At 45.1% G+C, this 27,122-nt stretch overlaps 1 protein-coding gene across 2 annotated transcripts in view; it reads right to left on the bottom strand.

The window, feature by feature from the left end:
• PTPDC1 (protein tyrosine phosphatase domain containing 1) overlaps positions 1-26,922 on the bottom strand; it is a 34,308-nt gene extending 7,386 nt beyond the window's left edge. The window contains exons 1-7 of one of the 2 annotated variants that reach the window (XM_073574231.1): positions 26,516-26,922; positions 21,423-21,594; positions 20,251-20,331; positions 17,515-17,633; positions 14,656-14,793; positions 11,537-12,768; positions 5,178-5,363 (exon numbers count right to left, since the gene is read on the bottom strand). In XM_073574231.1, coding sequence (XP_073430332.1) covers positions 5,178-5,363; positions 11,537-12,768; positions 14,656-14,793; positions 17,515-17,633; positions 20,251-20,331; positions 21,423-21,594; positions 26,516-26,540 — 1,953 coding nt within the window. In that variant the 5' untranslated portion in view covers positions 26,541-26,922. Of the gene's footprint in view, positions 1-5,177; positions 5,364-11,536; positions 12,769-14,655; positions 14,794-17,514; positions 17,634-20,250; positions 20,332-21,422; positions 21,595-23,951; positions 26,084-26,515 lie in introns of those variants that run through there. The other variant, XM_073574232.1, reaches the window with a different exon arrangement.
• Positions 26,923-27,122: the final 200 nt, after the last annotated feature.

Raw genomic sequence — 27,122 nt, 5'->3', positions numbered from 1 at the left:
ATTTGTGTGTTGATGTAGCAGAACAGTATTTGTGTGTTGATGTAGCTGAACAGTATGTTTGTGTGTTGATGGAGCAGAGCAGTGTTTGTGTGTTGATGTTCCAGAACAGTGTGTTTGTGTGTTGATGGAGCAGAGCAGTGTTTGTGTGTTGATGTAGCAGAACAGTGTGTTTGTGTGTTGATGGAGCAGAGCAGTGTTTGTGTGTTGATGTAGCAGAACAATGTGTTTGTGTGTTGATGTAGCAGAGCAGTGTTTGTGTGTTTACATAGCAGAACAGTGTGCTTGTGTGTTGATGTAGCAGCGCAGTGTGTTTGCGTGATGATATAGCAGAGCAGTGTGTTTATGCAGCAGAACAGTGTGTTTGTGTGTTGATGTAGCAACGCAGTGTGTTTGTATGATGATGTAGCAGAGCTGTGTGTTTGTGTATATATGTAGCAGAACAGTGTGTTTGGGTTGATGTAGCAGAGCAGTGTTTGTGTATATATGTAGCAGAACAGTGTGTTTGTGGGTTGATGTAGCAGAGCAGTGTATGTGTGTTGATGTAGCAGAGCAGTGTGTTGATGTAGCAGAACAGTGTGTTTGTGTGTTGATGTAGCAGAGCAGTGTTTGTGTTTATGTAGCAGCGCAGTGTGTTTGCGTGATGATATAGCAGAGCAGTGTGTTTATGCAGCAGAACAGTGTGTTTGCGTGTTGATGTAGCAACGCAGTGTGTTTGTATGATGATGTAGCAGAGCTGTGTGTTTGTGTATATATGTAGCAGAACAGTGTGTTTGGGTTGATGTAGCAGAGCAGTGTTTGTGTATGTATGTAGCAGAACAGTGTGTTTGTGGGTTGATGTAGCAGAGCAGTGTATGTGTGTTGTTGTAGCAGAGCAGTGTGTTTATGTAGCAGAACAGTGTGTTTGTGTGTTGATGTAGCAGAGCAGTATGTTTGTGTGTAATACACATGCTTCACAGAAACACTAATTATTAACTGTATTACCTCCCTATTCTACCCTCGTAAATTAAAATAAGCGATATTGAACCTCCAGGGAAGAGTTAATCAGTAATAAATATGTTTTTTCCTCTATTATGCTGTCTAAACCTGGGATGAGTCTTATAGAAAGGTGCAAGACATGGTCCGACATATACCCCGTATTATTCGCTTTATAAGACGCACCTGATTATAAGACGCACCCCCAAATTTGTTGAAGAAAAAGAGAATTTTTATTTATGTTAAATGGGGGTCTGTCTTATAATGCCAGTGTCCGTCTTACAAATCATATATATGTCCTTCATCCTGGTATCTATTAAGCCAGTGTACCCTAACTCCAGTCCTCAAGGCCCACCAACAGATCATGTTTTCAGGATTTCCTTTGTATTGCACAGGTGATGCAATTATCAACTGAGCAATACTAAGGAAATCCTGAAAACATGATCTGTTGGTGGGCCTTGAGGACTGGAGTTGGGGAACTCTGTATTAAACCCCCATCCTGGCACATGGCCCCCTTGTGCTGTCACATGGCTCCCCTGTGCTGCTGGCACATGGCCCCCTTGTGCTGTCACATTGCCCCCGCGCTGCTGGCACATTGCCCCCTTGTGCTTCTACACTGGCATTGCCCCACTGTGCTGTTGGCATGCACATGGCTCCCCCATCCCATCCTAGATATGACCCCCCTCTGCTGCTGGCACACACATGACCCCCCCACCCCATCCTGGATATGCCCCCATGTGCTGCTGGCACGCACGTGGCCCCCACATCACATCCTGGATATGCCCCCCTGTGCTGCTGGCACGCACATGGTCCCCACATCCCATCCTGGATATGCCCCCATGTGCTGCTGGCACACACGACCCCCCATCCCATCCTGGATATGCCCCCCTGTGTTGCTGGCACGCACATGGCCCCCCTATCCCATCCTGGACATGCCTCACTGTGCTCCTAGCACGCACATGGCCCCCACATCACATCCTGGATATGCCCCCCTGTGCTGCTGGAACACAAATGGCCCCCACATCACACCCTGGATATGCCCCGCTGTGCTGCTGAAACGCACATGCCCCCTCAGCCCATCCTGGATATGCCCCCCTGTGCTGCTGGCACACACATGCACCCCCACCCCATCCTGGATATGCCCCTATGTGCTGCTGGCACGCACATGGCCCCCACATCACATCCTGGATATGCCCCCCTTTGCTGCTGGCACGCACATGGCCCCCCATCCCATCCTGGATATGCCCCCCGTGCACGCACATGCCCCCCCCCCCATCCTGGATATGCCCCCCCTGTGCTGCTAGCACGCACATGGCCGCCCCATCCTAGATATGTCCCCCTGTGCTGCTGGCATGCACATGGCCCCCTATCCCATCCTGGATATGCCCCTCTGTGCTGCTGGCACACACATGACCCCCCCACCCCATCCTGGATATGCCCCCATGTGCTGCTGGCACGCACGTGGCCCCCACATCACATCCTGGATATGCCCCCCTGTGCTGCTGGCACGCACATGGTCCCCGCATCCCATCCTGGATATTCCCCCATGTGCTGCTGGCACACACATGACCCCCCATCCCATCCTGGATATGCCCCCCTGTGTTGCTGGCACGCACATGGCCCCCCTATCCCATCCTGGACATGCCCCACTGTGCTCCTAGCACGCACATGGCCCCCACATCACATCCTGGATATGCCCCCCTGTGCTGCTGGAACACAAATGGCCCCCACATCACACCCTGGATATGCCCCGCTGTGCTGCTGAAACGCACATGCCCCCTCAGCCCATCCTGGATATGCCCCCCTGTGCTTCTGGCACGCACATGGCCCACACATCCCATACTGGATATGCCCCCCTGTGCTGCTGGCACGCACATGGCCCCTCCATCCCATCCTGGATATGCCTCCCTGTGCTGCTGGCACGTACGTGGCCCCCCATCCCATCCTGGATATGCCCCCCTGTGCTGCTGGCACGCACGTGGCCCCCACATCTTATCCTGGATATGCCCCCCTGTGCTGCTGGCACGCACGTGGCCCCCCCCATCCCATCCTGGATATGCCCCTCTGTGCTGCTGGCACGCACATGGCCCCCCCCATCCCATCCTGGATATGCCCTCCTGTGCTGCTGGCACGCACATGGCCCCCACATCACATCCTGGATATGCCCCCCTGTGCTGCTGGCATGCACATGCCCCATCACATCCTGGATATGCCCCCCTGTGCTTCTGTCACGCACATGGCCCCCCCATCCCATCCTGGATATGCCCTCCTGTGCTGCTGGCACACACATGGCCCCCCATCCCATCCTGGATATGCCCCCCGTGCACGCACATGCCCCCCCACCCCATCCTGGATATGCCCCCCCTGTGCTGCTAGCACGCACATGGCTCCCCCATCCTAGATATGCCCCCCCTGTGCTGCTAGCACGCACATGGCCCCCTATGCCATCCTGGATATGCACCCCTTTGCCGCTGGCACGCACATGGCCCCCACATCACATCCTGGATATGCCCCCCTGTGCTGCTGGCACACACATGGCCCCCACATCCCATAATGGATATGCCCCGCTGTGCTGCAGGCACGCACATGCCCCCCTATCAGATCCTGGATATGCCCCCCTGTGCTGCAGGCATGCAAGTGGCCCCCAGATCACATCCTGAATATGCGCCCCTGTGCTGCAGGCACTCACATGGCCCCCAGATCACATCCTTTATATGCCCCCCTGTGCTGCTGGCACGCCTATGGCCCCCACATCACATCCTGGATATGCCCCCCTGTGCTGCTGGTACACACATGGCCCCCTATCAGATCCTGGATATGCCCCCCTGTGCTGCAGGCACGCACGTGGCCCCCATATCACATCCTGGATATGCCCCCCTGTGCTGCTGGCACGCACATAACCCCCACCCTATCCTGGATATGCCCCCCAGTGCTGCTGGCACACACATGACCCCCCCACATCCCATACTGATATGCCCCCCTGTGCTTCTGGCATGCACATGGCCCCCCATCCTATCCTGGATATGCCCTCCTGTGCTGCTGGCACGCACATGGCCCCACATCCCATACTGGATATGCCCCCCTGTGCTACTGGCACGCACATGCCCCCCCTATCCCATCATGGATATGCCCCCTTGTGCTGCTAGGAAGCACATGGCCCCTCCATCCCACCATGGATATGCCCCCCTGTGCTGGCACGCACATGCCCCCCCATTCCATCCTGGATATGCTCCCCTGTGCTGCTGGCATGCACATGACCCTCCATCCCATCCTGGATATGCCCCCCTGTGCTGACGCACATGATAAAATAGCAAACATTTAACTCACATGCCGATGATGGCTCCGTGCTCCAGGCTCCCCCCTGGCTCTTCCTGTGACTGTGCTGACATCCAGGAGCTGCTCATACAGGCATTTCATTGTAGCTTCAGGACCTTCCATCACATGACCGCAGTGCTGCACACAGGAAGAGCCAGGGGGGAGCTGGGAGCACGGAGCCATCATCGGAAGGTGACTATAGTGACGGGGCGGGGGGGAGAGTGCAGGCACATGCAATATGCACTGCTCCCCTGTCCACCAACTTGGCGTGGTTTCAGCACCGAGGTGATGGACAGCGGGTGCAGTGAATATTACATGAGCCTAATGAGCGGGAGCACTGACCTCCCACTGTCTCTGCAGCCCGCAGCCAGCCCACCCCAGCCCCCTGACACCACTCCAGAGCCACCCCCCTCCTCTACAGCACACATTCGGATTATAAGACACACCCCCACTTTCCCCCCAAAATTTGGGGGGACAAAAGTGCGTCTTATAATCTGAAAAATACGATAATAAGTATTGTTTTCGTTTTTCATTTACAATTTAGACCCTTTGTAACACGTGCGGCAGATTGTTAAAGGTCCTGGTCCCACTATGCAGTGACTGCTCAGCAGGCAGATGTGCGGAGCACAGATTTGTGAGCACAAAATAGTGTACAGGCTCAATGGAAAGTCTGAGAGCCTGTACACAGATAGGAGAATGGAATTTCCTATTTTGCAACACAATTTTGTGTCATTTGCCCCATGCATGTCGGTGTCTAACAAATTGCATAAATTAATTAAAAAACATCTCTGTTGGTGAAGAAACAGTGCCACAGTCCTTGCCAACCCGTGATGCCTGTTGCGCACATTTATCAGAGAGGGTGCAGTTTATATCCATCTCATGGCAGTTACCTTTTCTAGCAGGTAGAGGGCGCTGTCGGGATCGCTGCTATAACTTGCTAATAAATGAACGCTTGCCTTTGTGATCAGAGGTTCCTTAAGCTGTTCAATCCATGACCACATTAAATTGCTTAGGACAAAAGGGTTCCTCTCTGCGCAGATCCGATCCCAGGCCGCTTCTCGACAATTCAAATCTTTCTAACGGAAGGGAGACAAAAGAAGACCATATTAAATCACTGTCATAAAAAAAAACCTGACTTATCCAAAAATACAAATTTTGCATTGTGCGATACGAAAAACAGCTATGAGTGTGTCATTCGTCCTCACCATAATGGGGAGTAAAAAAAAATGGCAATTTTTTAGTTTTTCTACCTTGAGGTATAAATTACATTTTTTGTTCTTACTTATTATTTAATGGCCTTCAGCCCGATCCACGGCGACTTGATGGATGAACTTAGATAGGTGAACCAAGTTCTTCTCTGCCGTTATTTTGATAACAAGCCATCAGGTTTCTGGTCTTCCTCTAAGCCTGGTTCCTTCTATTCTTCTGACCATGATGTCCTTCTCCAGTGATTATTCTCTTTGTATGATGTGTCCAAAATGGGCAAGTTGTAGCTTGGTGATCCTTGCTTTGAGTTGTTGATTTGTTTGTTCTTCTTGCCATCCATGGTATCGATAACATCCTTCTTCAGTGCCACATTTCGAAGGAGTTCATTCTTCTTCTTTCTCGTTTCTTTCCTGTCCAGGTTTCACATCAATATGTGACTATGGAAAAGACCGGACTAAGTATGAGCCGTGTCTTTGTCGCCAGTGAAATGTTCCCTGATTTGTAGACCTTGTTCAGTGACTTCATTGTGGATTTGCCCATAGCTATTCTCCTATTGACTTCCGGTATCGACGCTGCATCTTGATCCAAGTAGTCTCAAATGTGTCCCGACCTGGCAGTAGTCAATATCTTCTCTGGACCAAAAAAGGGGTTGGATCCAGCTTCCAGAATATTACATAGGAGAAGGTGCAAAAAAAAAGTACAAAAATCAATAAAAGGTCACCCATAGGAGCAACGCGTTTCAAACTCACATGGAGTTCTTGGTCAGAGCTCTGTGGTAGAGTCTCCGTTTCTGATTTTGGAAGAAGGTGTTCATGATGGACAGTTGATTTGTTGTACAAACGTCAATGAATCTTCCTCCAACCTCATTTCGTTCACCAAGTCCAAAGTTTCCAACAACGATTCCACGTTTGCCGTGGCCCACTTTGGCATTCAAGTCTCCCATGATAATGAGCAAGTCTTGTTATAGCGTCTTGTCGATTTCTTCTTGAACTTGATCGTACTTCATCCACCTCCCGATCTGTTGTTGGTGAACAGACTTGACATGAACTGGCGCTCCTTGTAGTCATATCGAGATGACTATCAATGACTGCCGTGTTCTTCAGGACACTGACAGCCAATCTTCGGTTGAGAATAAAATTGGTCTTACTACTTTTTCATAATAAAAAGATTAAATAGTAATAACTATTGTTTTCGTGTTCTCATATACTTCCAGCTATAACTTTTTTTTTTATTTTTCTCTTGACGGACCCAAGAGAGGACTTGTTCTTTTAGGGAGAGGTGATGAGATGACGTTTTCGTTGGAACCAATTTTAGGAACAAAGGAATTTTTCAATGCTTTTAATTCTATGTTTTATCTGAGGCTGGTTGAGCAAAAAAGAAACCTAATTCTGGCATTTTTTTAAATTTTTTTTCTTATGGAACTCATCATGCAGGAAAAATACTGTGTTAATTTTATAGCTTGAATCATTACAGATTCAAGTGTTGTATAAAAGCATTTTTATGTATTTTTATATTTTATTATTATTATTATTATTATTTATTGTTATAGCGCCATTTATTCCATGGCACTTTGTATGTAAGGAGGGGTATACAGTCATGGCCAAAAGTTTTGAGAATGACACAAATAATAATTTTTACAAAGTCTACTGCTTCATTTTTTCTAATGGCAATTTGCATATACTCCAGAATGTTATAAAGAGTGATCAGCTTAACAGCAATTACTTGCAAAGTCAATATTTGCCTAGAAAATTAACTTTATCCCCCAAAACACATTTCAACATCATTGCAGCCCTGCCTAAAAAGGACCAGCTAACATCGTTTCAGTGATTGCTCCATTAACACAGGTGTGGGTGTTGATGAGGACAGGGCTGGAGATCAATCTGTCATGATTAAGTAAGAATGACAACACTGGACACTTTAAAAGGAGGCTGGTGCTTGGCATCATTGTTTCTCTTCTGTTAACCATGGTTATCTCTAAAGAAACACGTGCAGTCATCATTGCACTGCACAAAAATGGCCTAACAGGGAAGAGTATCGCAGCTAGAAAGATTGCACCTCAGTCAACAATCTATCGCATTATCAAGAACTTCAAGGAGAGAGGTTCCCTTGTTGCCAAAAAGGCTCCAGGGCGCCCAAGAAAGACCAGCAAGCGCCAGGACCGTCTCTTAAAAGTGTTTCAGCTGCGGATCAGGCTACCAGCAGTGCAGAGCTTGCTCAGGAATGGCAGCAGGCAAATGTGAGTGCATCTGCACGCACAATGAGGCGGAGACTCTTGGAGCAAGGCCTGGTCTCAAGGAGGGCAGCAAAGAAGCCACTTCTCTCCAGAAAAAACATCATGGACAGACTGATATTCTGCAAGAGGTACAGGGAGTGGACTGCTGAGGACTGGGGTAAAGTCATTTTCTCTGATGAATCCCCTTTTCGATTGTTTGGGACATCTGGAAAATGGCTCATTCGGAGAAGACCAGGTGAGCGCTACCACCAGTCTTGTCTCATGCCAACTGTCAAGCATCCTGAAACCATTCATGTGTGGGGTGGCTTCTCAGCCAAGGGAATGGGCTCTCTCTCACTCTTGCCTAAAAACACAGCCATGAATAAAGAATGGTACCAGAATGTCCTCCAAGAGCAACTTCTCCCAACCGTCCAAGAGCAGTTTGGCGATCAACAATACCTTTTTCAACATGATGGAGCACCTTGCCATAAAGCAAAGGTGATAACTAAATGGCTCAGGGAACAAAACATAGAGATTTTGGGACCATGGCCTAGAAACTCCCCAGATCTTAATCCCATTGAGAACTTGTGGTCAATCATCAAGAGACGGGTGGACAAACAAAAACCTTCAAATTCAGACAAAATGAAAGCATTGATTTTGCAAGAATGGACTGCTATCAGTCAGGATTTGATCCAGAAGTTGATTGAGAGCATGCCAGGGAGAATTGCTGAGGTCCTGAAGAAGAAGGGTCAACACTGCAAATATTGACTTGCTGCATTAACTCATTCTGTCAATATAACCTTTTGTTACTCATAATATGATTGCAATTATATTTCTGTATGTGATAAAAACATCTGACAAACACACATAAAAACCAGAGGGCAGCAGATCATGTGAAAATATAATATTTGTGTCATTCTCAAAACTTTTGGCCATGACTGTACATAATAAAAAACAAGTACAATAATGTTAAACAATACAAGTCATAACTGGTACAGGATGAGAGAGGACCCTGCCCGCGAAGGCTCACAATCTACAAGGGATGGGTGAGAATACAGTAGATGAGGGTAGAGCTGGTCATGCAGCGGTTTGGTGGATCGGTGGTTACTGCAGGTTATAGGCTTGTCGGAAGAGGTGGGTCTTCAGGCTCTTTTTGAAGGTTTCGATGGTAGGTGAGAGTCTGATATGTTGTGGTAGAGAGTTCCAGAGTAGGGGTGATGCGCGAGAGAAATCTTGTATGCGATTGTGGGAAGAGGAGATAAGAGGGCAGTAGAGAAGGAGATCTTGTGAGGATCGGAGGTTTCGTGCAGGTAAGTACGGGAGACTAGGTCTCAGATGTACGGAGGACTCAGGTTGTGGATGGCTTTGTATGTCATGGTTAGGGTTTTGCACTGGAGTCTCTGGGCAATGGGGAGTCAGTGAAGGGATTGACAGAGGGGAGAAGCTGGGGAAGGGTACAGAAGGGTCTTATATTGCTGAATAAGGGGCTGTGGCCTCAGCATTGATAATTCCCTTACTGCAGAAGCTTAATTTCCGGTTCACAACAAGCAGCCCGTCCGGCGACTAATTATCCTAGGTGCAGTTCCCTGACTGACCTGAGGGTAAGGGGGGCGCCAAAGAGCTGCGAGTTCCAAAGTGGAACTGAGAAAGTGGGATATACATAAATCCCCGCAGTACTTGGAAGGTTGATAGCAGTGGTGGGGCATCCAAAATAAACCCCCCCTGCGGCAAATTGCTAGAGCGAGATTAGCTTGCTGGATATTTGTGGTCACATGGTGCCAGTGGTGGGATAACTAAGATAAGCCCCACTGTCCCTGTGATAGCCGTGTGCCGGCAGTGTGTCGAGTCCCTCCGTCCGCTGATACACCCGTGTCAGTGGTGGGATTGTGACATAGTGGTGACACAGGGTCCGCTGTCCGTCGCGTTTTGGTGGCAGCGGGACCCCCGTTAGTCGCCGTAAGTGGCGAACAGCGGTGGGCCGTTCGTCACATATCACAATCTGTATTTTATATATTTTATCCCTTCCCGCCATAACCATTTTACAATTTTGTACTTTTGTTTTTTCCACCTCTTCTTCGGAGAGCCATAACTTTTTAAATGTTTCCACCGACACAGCCACATGAGAGCTTTTATTGACACCATTCACTTTCCCATATAATGTTCTGAAAAAATGGGAAAAAAACCTGTTGTAAAATGGAGGGGAAAAAATTCTGCCACTGTTTTTAGGTTTTGTTATTTGGCCGGTCAATGGGCAGTAAAAATGATCTGGTGGTACAGTTTTTAATATTGGTACAGTTATGGTGTGTGGTGTAATGACCACTGTGTCCGCTAGGGGGCGCTGTGCGGATGTCCTAGGAGAAAGGATGAATGGCAGAACCATGAAGGACCGTTATGTATCTCAAGGTGGGTTGCCTTGAGATGGAGACTGATGCATGTATTGACCAGCAGTGATACTGCTGAGGTGTCGTTTCTATGTGTAAGGGAGAAGGCTCCAGGTAACTAGAGAGATGGGTGGACCTGGTTACCTACAAACCCACCCAGGGGGTCTGTTTAAAGCACTATTGTAAAAGAGACTGTGAGTGTGTGAAGGACCTGTGATGAGGTCATAGTCATGTGACCCGGTGTGTGTGGCTATGGACCATATAATGTGGCCTGGGTAGGTCACATGAGGTGAATGCAGGGACCTGGTTGGTCCAGAGCGGAAGGTCCCGTGAGGAGAGTTGTCTCCTGGCTAACAGCCTGTGTGTGGCTGGGTGAAATGGCTGCCAGCGTCTGAGAGTCCCAGAGGAGAGAGTGGATGTCTGCAGCGTGGAGCAACAGCCATGAGAGAACCCGGACGTGGGTGAGATGATTATGAGTCTGAAGAGCCTGTGCATGCTGGACATTGCTACCAGAGTGAAGCTATAATGGACGCTATGCTGTTCTATGCCGTTTATGTTGCTTTTATGGGTTTATGAAGGAGGAATAAACCGCATGGACTGTGTTAAGCTTTATAAAAACCTGTGCCAGACGTGATTATTCGCTGCCAAGCGAGTATTCCCCAACACTGAATGACAGCGCTACCTCGATAACAAATGTATAGGTTTTTTATTCTAGCGGTTACAAAAATTCAGAAATTCATTTAAAGAAAAAAATTGGGTTGGTTGCTATCTTTTGAGATCTGTATCTTTTTTTTTACTTTTCCACCGGTGACACTTTTTGCACGGCTTTTTTTTTTACTGGTGTCACTTTTGGGTACCATAGTATGTTCTGAACAGCTCCTTAGCCCGTTCCATGCACCCACACCCAGCCTGTGCTGAAAATGTTCCTCTCTGGCCGTTAGCAGATTAAACAACTGTATTAAACTTTTTTTGGGGGGTGGTCCTGCTAGGGGATTTGATCTTTGCATCCAAGTGTCTGCTATAATGTACCCACATTGCCATCACTGCACTATACATGACCAATCAAGGTAAGGAATGGATTAAAGGGGTATTACCAAGTTTGGAACCAACTTCCAATGCATGGGATAGGTAATAACTTCCCTATCGCTGGTGGTCCGATCTCTAGGACCCCCATTGATCCCGACAATTTTTGAAGATCCCCTATGAATGGAGGGGGTGGTCAATCTTTCTTAATGGGACTGCTGGAGATCACTGAGTCCAGCTAATCTTCGGCACTCCTGGAGCTGCAGTGCGAATGATTGACCACCGCTCCATTGACATGGGGATCTTCTGATCTGTGGGGGTCACGTCCCAGTGGTCAGACCTCCGGCGATTGAGAAGTTATAAACTATACTGTGGATAGGGAATAACTTCCAAAATTAGTAAAACCCCTTTAAACTGAACTGTTTACCTGCCACATGATGACTTTTTCAGCTATCTCTTCCACATCGTCACAGTCCAGATTTGCAAGGGCCTTGGCAGCTAGTAGTCTCCTGGCCTCCAAGTTTAACTCAGACTGCAGGACAATCTGTGGGATGAATTCAGCAATCTCGCTAGATCCAAGATAAAATGAGACTTTTGGAGATGGGGCCTCATCTTCTTGCTCAGAGGAGTTGTCATCTTCCAGAACATTGCTGTTTCCACAGACACAACTACAGTCCGGAGTGTCCTGAGGAGTCATGTTTGGCGCTGAAAATTCTGAGTCCGTCAATGATGTTTGGCCACTTAACGGTGAGTAAAATCCTAAGGAAAAAGTGCGGCTTCTTTGCAATTCCCTAGGTAATCGCCTGCGGTGAAACAGCGGAGAGTTCTCTCGTGGAGCATCAATGCTACTAACTTTACTTTGACTCCAGAAAGAGAATGCTGAGGACACACAGGGTTCGTTCTGCAGATTTGGCGTGGGTATAGAATGACCATCCTCACTTCCAGACACAAAGCACTGCTTAATTCTCAACTGTTCACTCAACTTGCTCAAGAAAGTCATCTGTGAGGGTTCCGTCCATGGAGTCTCGCCTTGCTCTAGAAGGATTTCCGCCTTGGTAAGATCGGAGTCGCTGTAACTTAAACGTTTCTTCAGATGGGACAAGGGCTGGAGACATTCTACGTTCCTCCTTTTCCACAATGGGTCAAACTCCTGTTCACTGGTCAATACCGAGTCCTGAACCCCGTAACAAGCTGCCGTGGTGGCTGAATGGGTCAATGAGTCCACCGTTCCAATATCACGGCCTAATACTCTATCGAGCTGCTCCGTGGACAGCTGCGACACCGTCTTCTCTATTTCTGCAGACAGATCTGGAACATCTAGTAATTGTTCCTCCACCACCAGCCGGTTCTCGACCAAGTCTATTAATAATTTACATATTAAGTGAATGATTTTTGGCACATATTTCAGGTGTCGCGCTTCGTATCCGTGGAGTAAGTGCTGCTGTCGTATTAGGTACTGCGATAAAGTGACTGCATGGGCTTTGGGATCGCAGCAGGAGAAGACATTATGCAGTGGGATGAGAAACTGGGTGAACTCTTGGACACATAGGAGCTGGACCCGGGTCTGAATTGCGTTATGTCTCTTAGCGCGTACGTAAAGAATGGCTTGATCTGCAGTCATCCTAGTGGCATATATGAGATAACAAGCAATTAACACGCCTGGAAAAGAAACAATGACGGGTTAATTCCAAATTTAGATGTATGCAATGATATACACTACACGGAGATAAGTATCAGGACTCCTACTTTAATCAATGAACATAACACTCGGGCCCCTCGACCTCCAGTGTGTAAGATCTGGACCCTAGTCTGTCGTGACAAATGGCTGGTGGTGCGTAGTCCACTGATACTAGCACGGTCCTGTAATAGGAGCCACCAGGGTAACAAGTGCATTCATTACATTTCTTACCCATAAATTGTTCCCCCATTACTGAGAAGTGGAAGTAACCTCAGCAGCAACTCAATCAAAAAGTGTAGAGCAGGGGGCCGAGTGCTGAGGAACACAGGTCAGAAAAGTCACCAAGGCTGCAGGGACCAAACCTTCTCTGGTAATAAGATCAGCACAAACACTGCGCCTCCATGAGGAGCTTCATGATTAGACAACTCTTCATGGCAGAGCAGCTGCATGGAGCCTTACATCACCAAGCACAATGCTGAGTGTCGGTGTAAAGCCACCACAACCGGACTCGGGAGGACACGTGTTCTGCGCAGTGATGGATCACACTTCTCTATCTGGCGTCTGATGGACATTACGGGTTTGGTGAATGACAGGAGAACGTTACTCCATGACTGCATTGTGCCAGCGGTAAAGTTTAGTGGAGGAGGGATAATACTATGGGCTTGTTATCAGGGGTCGGCCTCAGTCCCTGAGTTCTAGTGAAGGGAAACATTAATTCCTCAGCACAAGGCATTTTGGACAATTGTAGCTTCTGGCTTTTTGGAAGAAGGTCCATAAAGACATGGTTGGGAGGATTAGTATGAAAACATGACCGGCCGGATAGAGCCCGGACCTCAACCCCATCCAACACCTTTTAATATTCCTGAGATGAGCAAAACGATTTGAAGAACCCTGGTCAAGCAGTCATGGCCAGGAGCCCTGAGAACGTCCTCCCATCTGCCATAATCCCCAGCGCCTCTTCTGATTTGCCGTCCCCGCGTGATGTCATTATTACAGTAGGACACACATATGATATCACACCAGCCAACTAATTAGAAGCACCAGGAATAACTAGCAGGGCTTCTGTCTGGCAGCCATGGACTACCAATGTGGTCTCTGAACCAGGTTCCTCCAAATCAATTCACTCATCTCTATTGGTAAGTTACCCCCTGTCCTTAGGATAAGAGATAACTAATTGATTGCTCACGGTCCATACTCTGAGACCACCGGCCACTCTAAGGACAGCACTCTTGAACTAAGTCCAGTTAGCTCTCTCCATCCATTTACACAGGAGTTCTGGAAAATGGCAATATTAAGAACTCCCATATCCTATGGAGATGCCATAAATCTCAAAGATGCAAATAGTCCTCATAATAACAAAAAATCTGAAAATTCAGGCAGCAATTGCGCATTCCCTCCTGACATCAGAACATACTCATTTGGAGTACAGATGATGGCAGTGATAGTGTCAGCGCTTGTGTCTTCTTCTGAGTGTTCTGCTCTACAGAAAAATCTTCTACAACAGCGAATAAGCCTGGGCAGGAGTTCCACGGCTGCAAAAGATCGCTCTTATAAGCAGAAGAGTCACAAGAAGGCACCGCTGACCCATCACTGCCATCATCTGTACTCCTAATAAGTACACTCTGATATAAATGAACCTGACGGAAGGAGACAAGCCTGGGAAATAGCAGGGGTTTGGAAGCACTTGCAGGCAATTTTTTTTTTTAAAGAAATGAAGACAAATCCCTTAATAATGTTTTTTTGCAAAGTTTTATAACTTTTAATGCTGGACAAAATAATATAAAAAAATGAAAGTTTAATTAACCTTTATTGGTCTCCATTTTTCCCAAAAATATATATTTTTTAACAACTCTATACAGCTACCTTACCTGTCCGCCCCAGCCCAGCATGGCAGTGAATAGCCACTTTTCCTTCTTGTAAGGCAAAAGACATAACTTTAACCATGTCGAGGATAGTAGTCAGGGACGCGACGCCATAGTCCTTCCATCCAAAATTATAAAAATATACTGAAAGAGAAAAATCACATTTTTTACTAGGACAGAAAGACGTCAAAGACTGAGACTAATCCGCACGCGCAGTGCGCACTGTGGCGGGTGTGCTGGCTGCGCTCCGCCGTGTTCTGCGCACTCTTACAGGGGGAAATCTATTAGACCCAGACAACAGAGACGTCATGATGGCGATTAGCACAGGATGGGTGAAATGTGAACTGCGACAATAAGCTCTATTCAGCGCTATGTAAAAGGGTATTACATCCTAATTATTAGACCCAAAATTAATTGTACACCTATTCAAGCAGGCTCCATGCTTCAATGACTGGACTGTGCTATTCAGCTAAGGATGTGGATGCAGTAAATGGTGTACAGTACTTGTTAAAAAATGTAAAGAGGACCTTTCACTGGATTTTTAAAGACCAATCTGTAAATCACACCACTTTAATCATTAAGGAGCCCCTTAAAGGGAAGCTTTCACTGGATTGTTTTCATTTAAACTGACGGATTCCTCCAACGGTCCCTGTTCCGCTGGTTCTAAAACAGTTTTTCTTTTTCTTCTGGGCCCCTCCATTCCAAACTTATGACCCCTGGTAATAAAGATGCAAATTTTCCCTTCATCGACCTGAGTATGTACCACAGAACTTCTGTGGGCGTGGCCGTGTTTTGATTGGCCAGAGATAAAAAAAAAAAAAAGCAAACGCCCATAAAGGAGTTCTCTGGTACACGCTTAGTTGGATGAAGGGAAAATGCGCACGGTTAGGCATAACTTTGCAATGGAGAGGCCTAAAAGAAAAATAATAACTGTTCCGGAATCAGTGGAATAGCAATAATTGAAAAATTGAATCAGTTTAAATTATAAATTCCAGAGAAAGGTCCTCTTTAAAGGGATCCTTAATGATTAAAGGGGTGCGCTACACATATCAGTCCTTAAAGGGAAACGGTTATTATCACCACCATGAAACAGAAGCCTCACTGACGCCTAGAAGACAATGGCGCATGTGTAGGATTTTAAATGACTTATGATAAAATACAGTATGGTTGCTTCTATGATGATTTTAATGAAGCCAAATGGGTGTATTTAGGAACCGTACGGTTTGACTTTTCAGCTGATTAACTCCTCCTCCATGACTTCTAGAAGCTAATTTTCATATAGCATATGCAGCAATTAAATTTCATGCTCACCAGTACTAATCTAATATATAAAGCTCAAGGGTGTGTATGTGTGTGAATGTATGTGTGTATGTCCGGGATTGGCATCCGCACCGTCGCAGCTACAGCCACAAAATTTGGCACAGTCACACGTCTGGACCCCGAGAGCGTCCTAAGCTATGTTGTGAGGCGAAATTTTAACCCCGCGCATTCCAATTCACCAAACAATCTTGCCCCTATCTACATAATGGGGAAAAAGTGTGTGTGTCAAGCCCCGCCCCTCATTATGATGTCATAATGGTTGCCCTGGCGACGCTGTTGTCATCATAGGTTGCAAGCCCCGCCGCTCATTATGATGTCATAATGGTTGACTATGGGATGGAGGATGTGTGATGGGTATATGGGCACTGGACTATGGGATGGAGGATATGTATGACGGGTATATGGGCACGGGACTATGGGATGGAGGATGTGTGATGGGTATATGGGCACGGGACTATGGGATGGAGGATATGTATGATGGGTATATGGGCACGGGCCTATGGGATGGTGGATATGTATGATGGGTATATGGGCACGGGCCTATGGGATGGAGGATATGTATGATGGGTATATGGGCACGGGACTATGGGATGGAGGATATGTATGATGGGTATATGGGCACGGGCCTATGGGATGGTGGATATGTATGATGGGTATATGGGCACGGGCCTATGGGATGGAGGATATGTATGATGGGTATATGGGCACGGGCCTATGGGATGGAGGATATGTATGATGGGTATATGGGCACGGGCCTATGGGATGGTGGATATGTATGATGGGTATATGGGCACGGGCCTATGGGATGGAGGATATGTATGATGGGTATATGGGCACGGGCCTATGGGATCGTGGATATGTATGATGGGTATATGGGCACGAGACTATGGGATGGAGGATAATTTGCGATAACTAACCACAGTTAGTTACTATGCCCGGGCAGTGCCGGGCTTTTCAGCTAGTTATACATAAAGGGACATGCTTAAATATCTGCTAGCTCACACTGCCAGGTATCGTAGGTCCTTTGGAAGGGTAAGGTAGGATGATTACAGGTTGTTTTGAACACCAGAGGCAAAAGAAACCTGATACAAGTTCCTGGGCAGTATTGAACAAGATGATGCCGAAGACACACCCCCTTCTCTGACATGACTCAGTGCTCTGCTGCCATTGGCTGAAGTGGCTCCTCAGAAGCACTGCTCTGCCCTAAAGGGGCAGTCAGTATGGTAACTGCTCTACTTTCACGCAAGAGTACATTACTGCAGTAGTATATTTCCAAGAAACAATCCGGGGTTGTAAATACACACATCCCAGTTATAGATACAGATTAGCAGGTTAGTAGAACACGGAAAATATAACAGGAAGTATTATTTAAGAAGCCAAAATGTCCTTGAAGATCTGTAACAACCCAGCATGAATTTTACATTCCAATTACTTATAGCAAGGAGCAGCGGAGCCAAGCGGAGAATCATACACCACATTGCCCAGCGGCACCAATTGATGCCGTTTCATAATTAATAAGCACAAACAGCAGGAAAAATGACTTACTTTCAGCTTCCATAAAGGCCTCTGGAAGATATGTGAACCCACTTTCTTGCTCTAAAGGATTCCCACAGCTCGCATGCTCCCCCGGACGCTGCAGGTTAATTATTGTTTTTATTCCGCAGCTTTGGAAAACAAGGAAAACAAAATACGGTAAGACGTTTAATATCTACGACATTGTATGTAGGTCAAACGATTTGTTTTATTACCATATCATTGCTAGAATAGAAAGTGGTTGAACCACTGCTACCATTAGGGTCTTCTTTAGGACCCAAATAATGATTCCATTTTTTGTATCTAGCTTTTCGGTTCTGATTTGCGTCAAATTCTTTAATACATTTTATTTGTATGGTAGAATTGTTTGTGCATGTGGCAGAGTTGTGTGCGACATTTTTACGAAACTCGCGCCCTAAAATATAAAGAGCATATTATTTTTTTTTATTTTGTGCAAAATTAATGACCCTCATGCGACATTTTGAAGAATTTGGCATAAAAAAAGCAGAAATGAGGAATTGAGTGGGTTTTGTGTTTTGGTGTGGGTTATTTTCCTATCTATTTGATATACAGGGCTAATGTAAGAGCAATGTGACCCCTATCTATGTTCTTAGGTTTCAGCCTACTATGGTGGAGCGGGGCACAGATAGTGCTGTCTTTCTGTAAATAGTATGGTCTAATATTAGTCCCATACAAGCAAAAGACTTGAGGCTAGATCAAGGTTAAAACCCATAGGAAACAACAGGTAAGAATCGTTATTGCTTTTCAGGACTTTTCTGACCCTTATTCCTAACCCACAGACAGTATTGTCTGTCTATAAAATATATCGGCACAGACAGTATTGACTCCTTGTTTCTTCTAAATTAATACAGATAGTACTGTCTTCCAGTAAATGATGTAAGCATACATACTACTGCCATATTGCTCCTCATTATGCACACAGACAGTGCTGCTTGCCTTTTCCTCTCTGTAACTAATATAGGCACAGACAGTATTGCGTCCCTGTTTCTTATTGTAAATGATCTAGGCATAGATCATACAGCCATCATGTGTCTTTTTGTAACATGAACAGGTACAGGCAATACTTGCCTGTCTGTTCATCTCTACTACCTGTGCAAATGACATATGCACAGTTAGTACTGCCTTCCAGTTTCTTTTTGTAAATTATACAGGCTCATCATGTGCACACATACAGTGTGTACAGCCTTCCCGTTTCTTTTTTAAACATGTACAGGCTCGTCATGCAGTTACAGACAGTATTGCCTGCCTATTCATAGCTGTAAATAATATAGGCCCAGATAGTACCACTTACCTTTTTGTCAATGTAAATTATAAATACACAGATAGTACTGCCTTCCTGTTTGTTCATGTAAATCAGATAATACTTTTTTCTTGCAATTATTGTAGGCACATGTACTACTTTCTCCTTAACAGTGGAATGTTAAAATATTTAGGCACAGGTAGTACTACCTCTATGTTTCTTGTTGTTAATTGTCTAAGCACAGGTAGTATTACTTCCCCACATGTCGCTATAATACATATAATGAAGCAAGTACATGTAACACTGTCTCTTTAAAAAGGACCCGTCACTTGCTCAAAAAACTGAATTAAACAACTGGTTAAAATCCCTGAACTTCCCGGATTCTGCTTCCGTTTTCCACTTGCGCTGCTTTGCTCCACTGCATCTGTATTCACATTTGTTGCTTTTAGAGCACAGTATGTGAAATCTCTGCTTGTAGTCCATTCTCTGGGGGGAATGTGCTTTTAATCTGCCTAACAGTCTAGAAGTCTCAGATGCTGCTGAACTGTGATTGGCAGCATCTGGGAGGAAGGGAGGGAGGGGTGAAAGCACACGCCCCATAGAAGACTCTAAGAAACACCCAGTTGCATTACAGGCTGAGATTTCACATAATGTGCTCCAAAAACAACAAATGTGAATATCTCTGCAATGGAGTGACTCAGCGCAAAAAGAAAACCGGCAGCAGAATTAGGGAGAATCAGGGATTTTTACAAGGCATTTTAACTGCATTTTTTTGAGCAAGTGAAAAGTCCTCTTTTAAGGCACAGTCAGTACTGCTGCTATGTCTTTTTCGGTAAAAAAGAGAGAAAAAAGAACTTTTTCATAGAGGTAGGGAAATAGTGGGATATTTATAACTAGTTATAGCAAAATTAATTTATATTACTAATTTACTATACATAAGACAGAGATTATATATCGACTGCAAAGCAGAGTTCTTTCTCTCGGCAGAATAACCTCTCTGAACACTTCAGAACAGGCAAATCCGCTATAATACACATCCAAAATACAACCAGAGGATCATCATCACACGTCCGGCCTGTTCAAAAAAAAGACCTCTCCGCTTTCCTAATATGTCTATTTTAATATAAAAAAAAGATAATTAACAGTGAAAACCTCTTTTTTATAACTTTATATTATGCTGTTCCTCTGTTGTTGCTCCTGGAAATGTATGAATAAACTGGCAACAGGGTGTTACCATTGAAAGTATAAATGGGGTATGTTCCTACAAAAATGTCAAACTATCCAATCAGTGCTGGCATTGCTGTGAAGGGCTGCTCCCTATTGAATAAGGGAATGGAAACAGTAGAGAAATTCACATCAGAATGATATTTCAGGATTTTCTTCTGGTTCTGTATCTGTTTCTATGACACTCCATACACAGAATACACCGTCGTACTGTCTGCACCGATATTCACACACTCCAGATGAATACTGTATTATACAGTTACCTCTGGAATTGCTTAATGATGTTATATTTTTCTAGAATTTCCGTGGATGGTCTCGCCATTGCCAGTATGTTTTCTGTGATCCTGAAATAAGCAAAAAGTCAAGTTGGTATTTGTTTTCTCTATATATCACTAAGTAAAAAAATTGCCTTCAGTTTTCGAATTTGGCTGCAGCTTGATTAAAAAAAAACAAAAAAAACAAAAACCTTTGCTTTACTCACTCTCCCCGGGTCTAACGATGCTCGCGTTGCGGATGTCATGTCGACAGCTCTGCAGCCAATCAATGAGCTTGTGTAGTCAACTTGGGCAGAGCCGCTGAGCTCAATGATTGGCTGCAGCATGACGTCAATAATCCTGGCAAAAACTTACACTGGAGCACCAGACCAGGGGATGGTGAGTAAGGCACTTTTTTCGTTGTTGCTAAACAAACTGCGCTGGATGAAATGGGCTTTTTAGTTTTTCAGTTTTAAAGAGTTGTTCCTAACATTGTAATGATTCCATGCTGGAACCGAGGGAGCACAGCTCCGAAATGCCTTGGTGGCTGTGCAAGTTTGCCACCACTCTGTTTATTGTCCACAGCGCATGTCAGAGCGGCGTTCTCTCTTGCAGTCGAGGTGTTAGATTTCAAGTTTCACAATACATATGGCAAACATTACTAAATAGATCTGTTAGACCAGATGAGGCCAATGTACTTACTTGGACATCCATGTCAGAATGGCTGTATAACCTTTTTATACAGTTTAAACTCGACCCCAAAAGTTTTACATTTCCCTGCAGCGCCACCACAGGCTGAATGAAGTATTACAAGGCTCTAATAGCAATCAGTGAGCGGCCCATCTCATGGGTGAATGTGCCGGGTCCACTGAAGGAGGAGGCTTTTTAATTTCCCCTCCTCTCTGTCTGATACATATGGATCTTGAACAGAGGATCCACCATTATAAACTTAAAAATCCCTAAGAAGATGATATTTGAAAATGTTTTTTCCTAAATCAAAACACCCCTTTAAATGAGTTGTCTCAGGAGACGAAACATATCCTATAAAAAGGAGGGAAGGGGGGCACCAAGATTTATTTAAAAATCAATTAAAATAATGAGTGGTTTCTAGAATCCCACGATGATCCATGCAAGAGCGCGGATCTAGAAGACCGGTAATGAGCAACCACTGGAGAGCTTACCAGGAGGAGTACAGTCCCTTAATGGCTTGTTCCTCATCACTCCACCGTGAGGGGTTTTCATATTTACAAGCCCGACCTCCGCAAGTCATGGAACACTGCATGGGGCCGGGGATGACATGGCGCAGACGCTCCCCGACTTTGGTGTATTTTGATGTCGGACGTCTTACGCTTCCTAAGTCAAGAAAACATAACGAAATGTGGATCATTAATTAGGTAACCTAAAAGAGCGCTCCAGATTCCATACATGTGTTTCCCCCACTTCAATGTTCAAGAGAAGAATATTTGGAACCTTTGGGGTCCTACGAAAGACGCCTATAGGGTCCGATTCATAACTGCATTTTTGCTTTTTTTTTACATCTAATTTTTGGTATTTTTTTTCCTCCTCTTTTTCATTTGCCCCTTATTCTTCTTTTAATTTGTGCCTTTTTTAAAGTCTATTTTATATGTATTCACCTGTCTTTTATTTTTTTGTATTATGTTCATCATTGTGGTGGAATGGGGGGAGTTGGATTTCCTAGAATGTGCGTAGAATTATGCATTCATTTAGCAGAACGCATGACTTTTTGCGCTAAAATAAAATGCAAAACAGGTGAAAAATAAAGAACATTTTCTACACTTTGAACAAAAATCATAAACCGCTCGGTCCATTCTCATTTTTCAGGCTTTAGGTAGTACCCAAATGTTATCCAATGTATTACAGAAAACCTCTTCACTTGCCGTAAATTATGGAATTTTTTTTTAACCTGGTGTGTAAATGCCGCTGTTCTCCTGAATCCGGCGATGTTTTTCTTGTGTTCCGGCGCCTCTCCGTTCCTGAGATATGGGCTTTTTCTTCACTGTGTGTGAATTTTTTAAGCCAACTGGGCGGGGTCTCCAAGAAAACTCCCGCAGAGAAGAGGTGTGGCCAATCTCACGGGAAAAAAAGGCAACATTTACACGCAGTGAAGAGGGGGGGTCATGTCTCAGGAACGGAGAGGCGCAGGAACAAAAGAAAAACAACGGCGGATTCAGGAGACCAGTGGCATTTATACCAAGTAAAAAAAAATTACATATTTTATGGAGAGTGAGATGCCACTGACTGTATGTCACACCTAGAAACATTTAAAATGTCATCGCTTTTCAGTCACTGCACTTGCAACCCAAAAATGCACTTACAGATTCGTTACGCAGAAAAAAAAGAACTTTTACAAAGTTTAGACTTGTTTCTCAACTAATAAAATATGAACGTAACCTATCACTGTAGTCTTAATATCGTGAAAAATCATGTTACCAGGTCATTTTCACCGCCCAGTGAATGTCGTAAAAACAAAAGCCAAATAAACAATGGCGGAATAAAATTTTTATCACCCTACTTGGAATTTTTTTTACAATATCATATAGTAAAATGAATTTGGTGTCACGCAAAACTACTACTTGATCTGCAAAAAAATAAGCCCTTATACGGCTATGTGGTATGAAAAATAAAAAGAATGTGGCTCTTTGGCTGGTTTCACATTAGCGTTTTTTAGCGCAGCGTATGGTGCGCGTTCATGCGCACCTATGTTTAACATGGGGGCGCATGATCTAGCATTTGCACTTGCTTGTATGCGTTTTCGTGCGCATGCGGTTTTTTTGTAGTGTGCGCCTAGGCGTGCCGGACGTAACCTGTTGCATTTTTGGTCCGTCCAACCTCTGTAAAAAAAAACGCTTGCGCACAGAATGCGCCAAAATAACACATTACAGTCTATGGGAACGCAGGCGTGCGCATGGATATGCGCACGCCTGCGCTTTAAGAGTTATCATGGCTAGAAACTGGTTAAAATGCATGCGCCTAAAAAAAGCAAACGCATGATGTGTTTTTTGCATGCGTTTCTAATGTGAAAGTAGCATTAGGGAGATAAATAAAAGCGCAGAAAAAAAAGAAAAAGGGTTAAGCTTGAAAACAAAAATACCGTTCTAGAACTAGAATGTGATCAAATCTGAAATTCCATGTGCAATATCTATCAAATTTATTGTGAGCAGTGCTGATGTCACGTTGATGGCGCTGCAGACAATCAGTGAGCTCAGTAGCTCTGCCCGAGTAGGAGGTAGAAGCTGGTCAGGGATGCGGAGTTCATTGACAACATGGCTTGAGCACTGCAGACAATAACAGGGGAAGACTCAGCGCTGGACAGTTTGTTTGGGGTTTTTAACCATGCAGGGGGTTTCTGAAAATGGAAAACTCTTTTAACCCTTCAAGAAGGTGAGAGATGTAGCCTGGCTTGGCTGCAGGGGAATCCGGGAGGTACAGCTGCGGATTTAGTAGCGTAAATGAGTCGGTTAGGCCGCACATTTCACACTTTACACTGTGGAGCGACCGGACCTCGGACAAATCTTGGTGACACATTTCCAATTCCCCAGCAGTAGGATCTCTGTGGACATGTCCTCAAAAATATAAAAAAAAAAAAAAAAAATTAAAAAAAACTTCCAGCAGTAAAAATAAGTTAGAATCTAATAAACAATCCAGAAAATTAAAAAAAAGTTATATTAAAAAAAAAAAAAAAAAAAAACTTACCGTAATTTTTTAGCTGGAAGACACTTGTTGCCCCTTCTTCTGTGCTGACTGATGACATGGCCACCATGACTCTATGAGTACAGGAGGACAGTACCTCGATGGCTGAGCCGCGCCGTCGCTGGAGGTGGATGACAGCAGCGGAGGTGGAATGTCTCCGGCCACGGAGAAAGGTATTGACGATACTCACAGCTGAGAGTCTCCGGGGTGATGGCTGCATAGTGTGCCGGGTATCGCCAGCCGTGCACTGACCTGTCACACCACTGCCGGGGACTGTACAACTTACTGGGAAATGTGCGGCCGGATTTATAGTATCTCACTGCACCGCACGATAGGCTGAGAGGTTTCTATAGAAACCAACAATTTGCTCATTGATGGTATTAAATCATCCTTCTAGGCTGCACCGGCTCCATGAGTGCACGCGTCTAGCAGAAGGGAGGCTCATACTGCCCCGTAGTGAAGGTACAAGCTCCCGGAGGGGCAAGTAATGGAGGAGGTCACAGGCTTTGCTGTAAAATCCAGAAACTGTCATCCCATCAAGCTGATTCTGTTTCCCCTTGTTACATAAAAACAACACCGAGCTGCAATCCTTTTAGGATCGGGCAATTTTTTCATTTTTGTCCTTCTGATTTTTTTTTTTACCTTCCCTTCTTACAAGAACCATAACTTTTTTTATTTTTCCTTTCCACATAAGACATACAAGAGCTGTTTTTTTTTTCTTTTTTTTTACGGAACGTGTTATGATTTTGAAAGACGCTATTCACTTTACTGAAAAACAATTGTGGGATGGAATCGAATGCAACAGAACTGCTTTTTCGATTTTGCTTTTATGACATTCCGAGAGCGATCAAAATGACCTCGACACATAATTCTTCTGGTAGGTTCACACTCTCATCTTCTACACATCCAAGATAAGCGGTCTGATTATTCGGATCTGACTTTGATCAGAGCGGCATTAATTTTTCTCTGACGTGGAGGAAACAAAGAAAATCTCCACCTTCTCCATTCTGTTGGACCGTGAAAATCAGACTGCACTCGGATGTCATCTGAGTACCGTCCGATTTTTTCCACGGACCCATAATCGTGCATTGACGATTTTGATCTGACACTCAGATCAAAATCGGACGAGTCTCCGATTTTTTTCCATGGACCACTCAGTCCGAAGAAAAAAATAGGACGTGCACAGCACCACAAAATATCATCGGTACAAGTTATATTCGTGAAATCTACAGATGGCACCGGTCTGAGAAAATCGGCTGTATGCACAAGGCTTTCAGGTTGCTACGGTCTCCATATAGTAGAATATACTTCCTATAGTCCTCCATATAGTATAATGCACTCCTCATAGTCCTCCACATAGTATAATGCACTCCCCATAGTCCTCCACATAGTATAGTGCACTCCCTATAGTCCTCCATATAGTATAATGCACTCCCCATAGTCTTCCAAATAGTATAATGCACTCCCCATAGGCCTCTATATAGTATAATGAACTCTCTATAGTATAATACACTCCCTATAGTCCTCCATATAGTATAATGCACTCCCCATAGTCCTCCATATAGTATAATGAACTCTCTATAGTATAATACACTCCCCATAGTCCTCTATATAGTATAATGCACTTCCCATAGGCCTTCATATAGTATAATGCACCTCCTATATGCCTCCATATAGTACAAAGCACTCCCCATAGTCCTCCATATAGTATAATGAATTCCCCATAGGCCATACAGTATAATGCACTCCCTAAAGGCCTTCATATAGTATAATGCACTCCCTATAGTCCTCCATATAGTATAATGCTCTTAGTCCAGTAATCTCAGCATGTGTTACTCCAAGCGTATCTAATAGCGCACGTGATACACTCCACGTATCTAACCCCAGCTTATGATACAGCGAGAAGCACTCACTAACAGAATCAGTGCTGATGGCAGTCCTTGGTGACACTGTATTTGTCAGTCAAACAAAATAGGAAGCACACTGTAGCGCCACAACATGCAAACATGAAAAATGAATTGCATTACTGCATTAGAAGTATGAAAACTTGAGAAAGTTTAGCGCAAAAAATGGCCAAGTTATGTGTACCTGGAAGCCACGGTAAGGCATTTCTCGTTTTCCAGGACCCTAACCTAATGCCAATCCTCTCTTAGACTAAAGTCTTCATCTGAATGGGAGCCTATACAAATCCTCTGTTCAGACTGAAGTCTATATCTCTGTGGAGGGGTAGTGGCCCTGCTTTGATTAAAAACGCCTGCGGCTATCAGGTAGAGTGCTCAGTCAGAAGCTTAATGTATACAGATTTCAAAAACTGACCGTCGCATCCAAGCATAGTGTGAACAGGTGCTTAACCTAGAGTCACCAACTCATACACATTCATACAAAAAAGGAAGCATACTGTAGCGCCATAACATGCAAATATGAAAAATAAAAAATGACAGAGTGCAGTGCACGTGATCTGAGGGTTCACAAGTCGCATACACTGACTGCAAACTTGAACCCTAAGGCTGAACAACCCCTTTAATTTCTAGCAGTAATTCTCAATGGATATGAAGGCGAGTACCTGAACTCATCGCCGCCTGATGCATGTTGTTTGCTGCAGTACAACACAGCAAATCATTGTGAATCAGGATCCCAGACGCCACTGCAGCCACTGAAAGACAGAACAATAAAAATTCATAAGAATTTTAAATTAACAAAACTCTTTAGTAAATGAAAAAAGACTAATGGTTTTGCGCATGTCTGACATTAACGCTCCGAGCAAGGACTGCAATGTCCGAAACAGCCATAGGACTCCTGCCCTGAACTCAGACTTGTAGGAACATATGAGGCTGATAAGTTTCGGTCAGGTGTCCGACAGCCAGTCGAGGAGTCTGCCAGCTACTGTAGTCCAGGCGTACCGCAGCCAGTCCACAAGTCTCACAGCCAGCCCAGGCATCCCTCAGCCAGCCCAGACGTACCGCAGCCAGCCCAGGCGTACCGCAGCCAGCCCAAGTATCCTGCAGCAAGTCAGGCATCCCACAGCCAGTCCCCGAGTCTCACAACCAGTCCAGGCATCCTGCAGCCAGCCCAGGTGTCCCACAGCCAGCACAAGCATCTGGCAGCTACTGTAGTCCAGGCGTACCACAGCCAGACCAGGCATCCTGAAGCAAGTCAGGCATCTCGCAGCC

Source organism: Dendrobates tinctorius, unplaced genomic scaffold (assembly GCF_039654945.1).
Source record: "Dendrobates tinctorius isolate UK_male_01 unplaced genomic scaffold, ASM3965494v1 ptg000038l, whole genome shotgun sequence".
In the NCBI taxonomy this organism is placed as follows: domain Eukaryota; kingdom Metazoa; phylum Chordata; class Amphibia; order Anura; family Dendrobatidae; genus Dendrobates; species Dendrobates tinctorius.
This window is presented reverse-complemented; position numbering and strand designations above follow the sequence as displayed.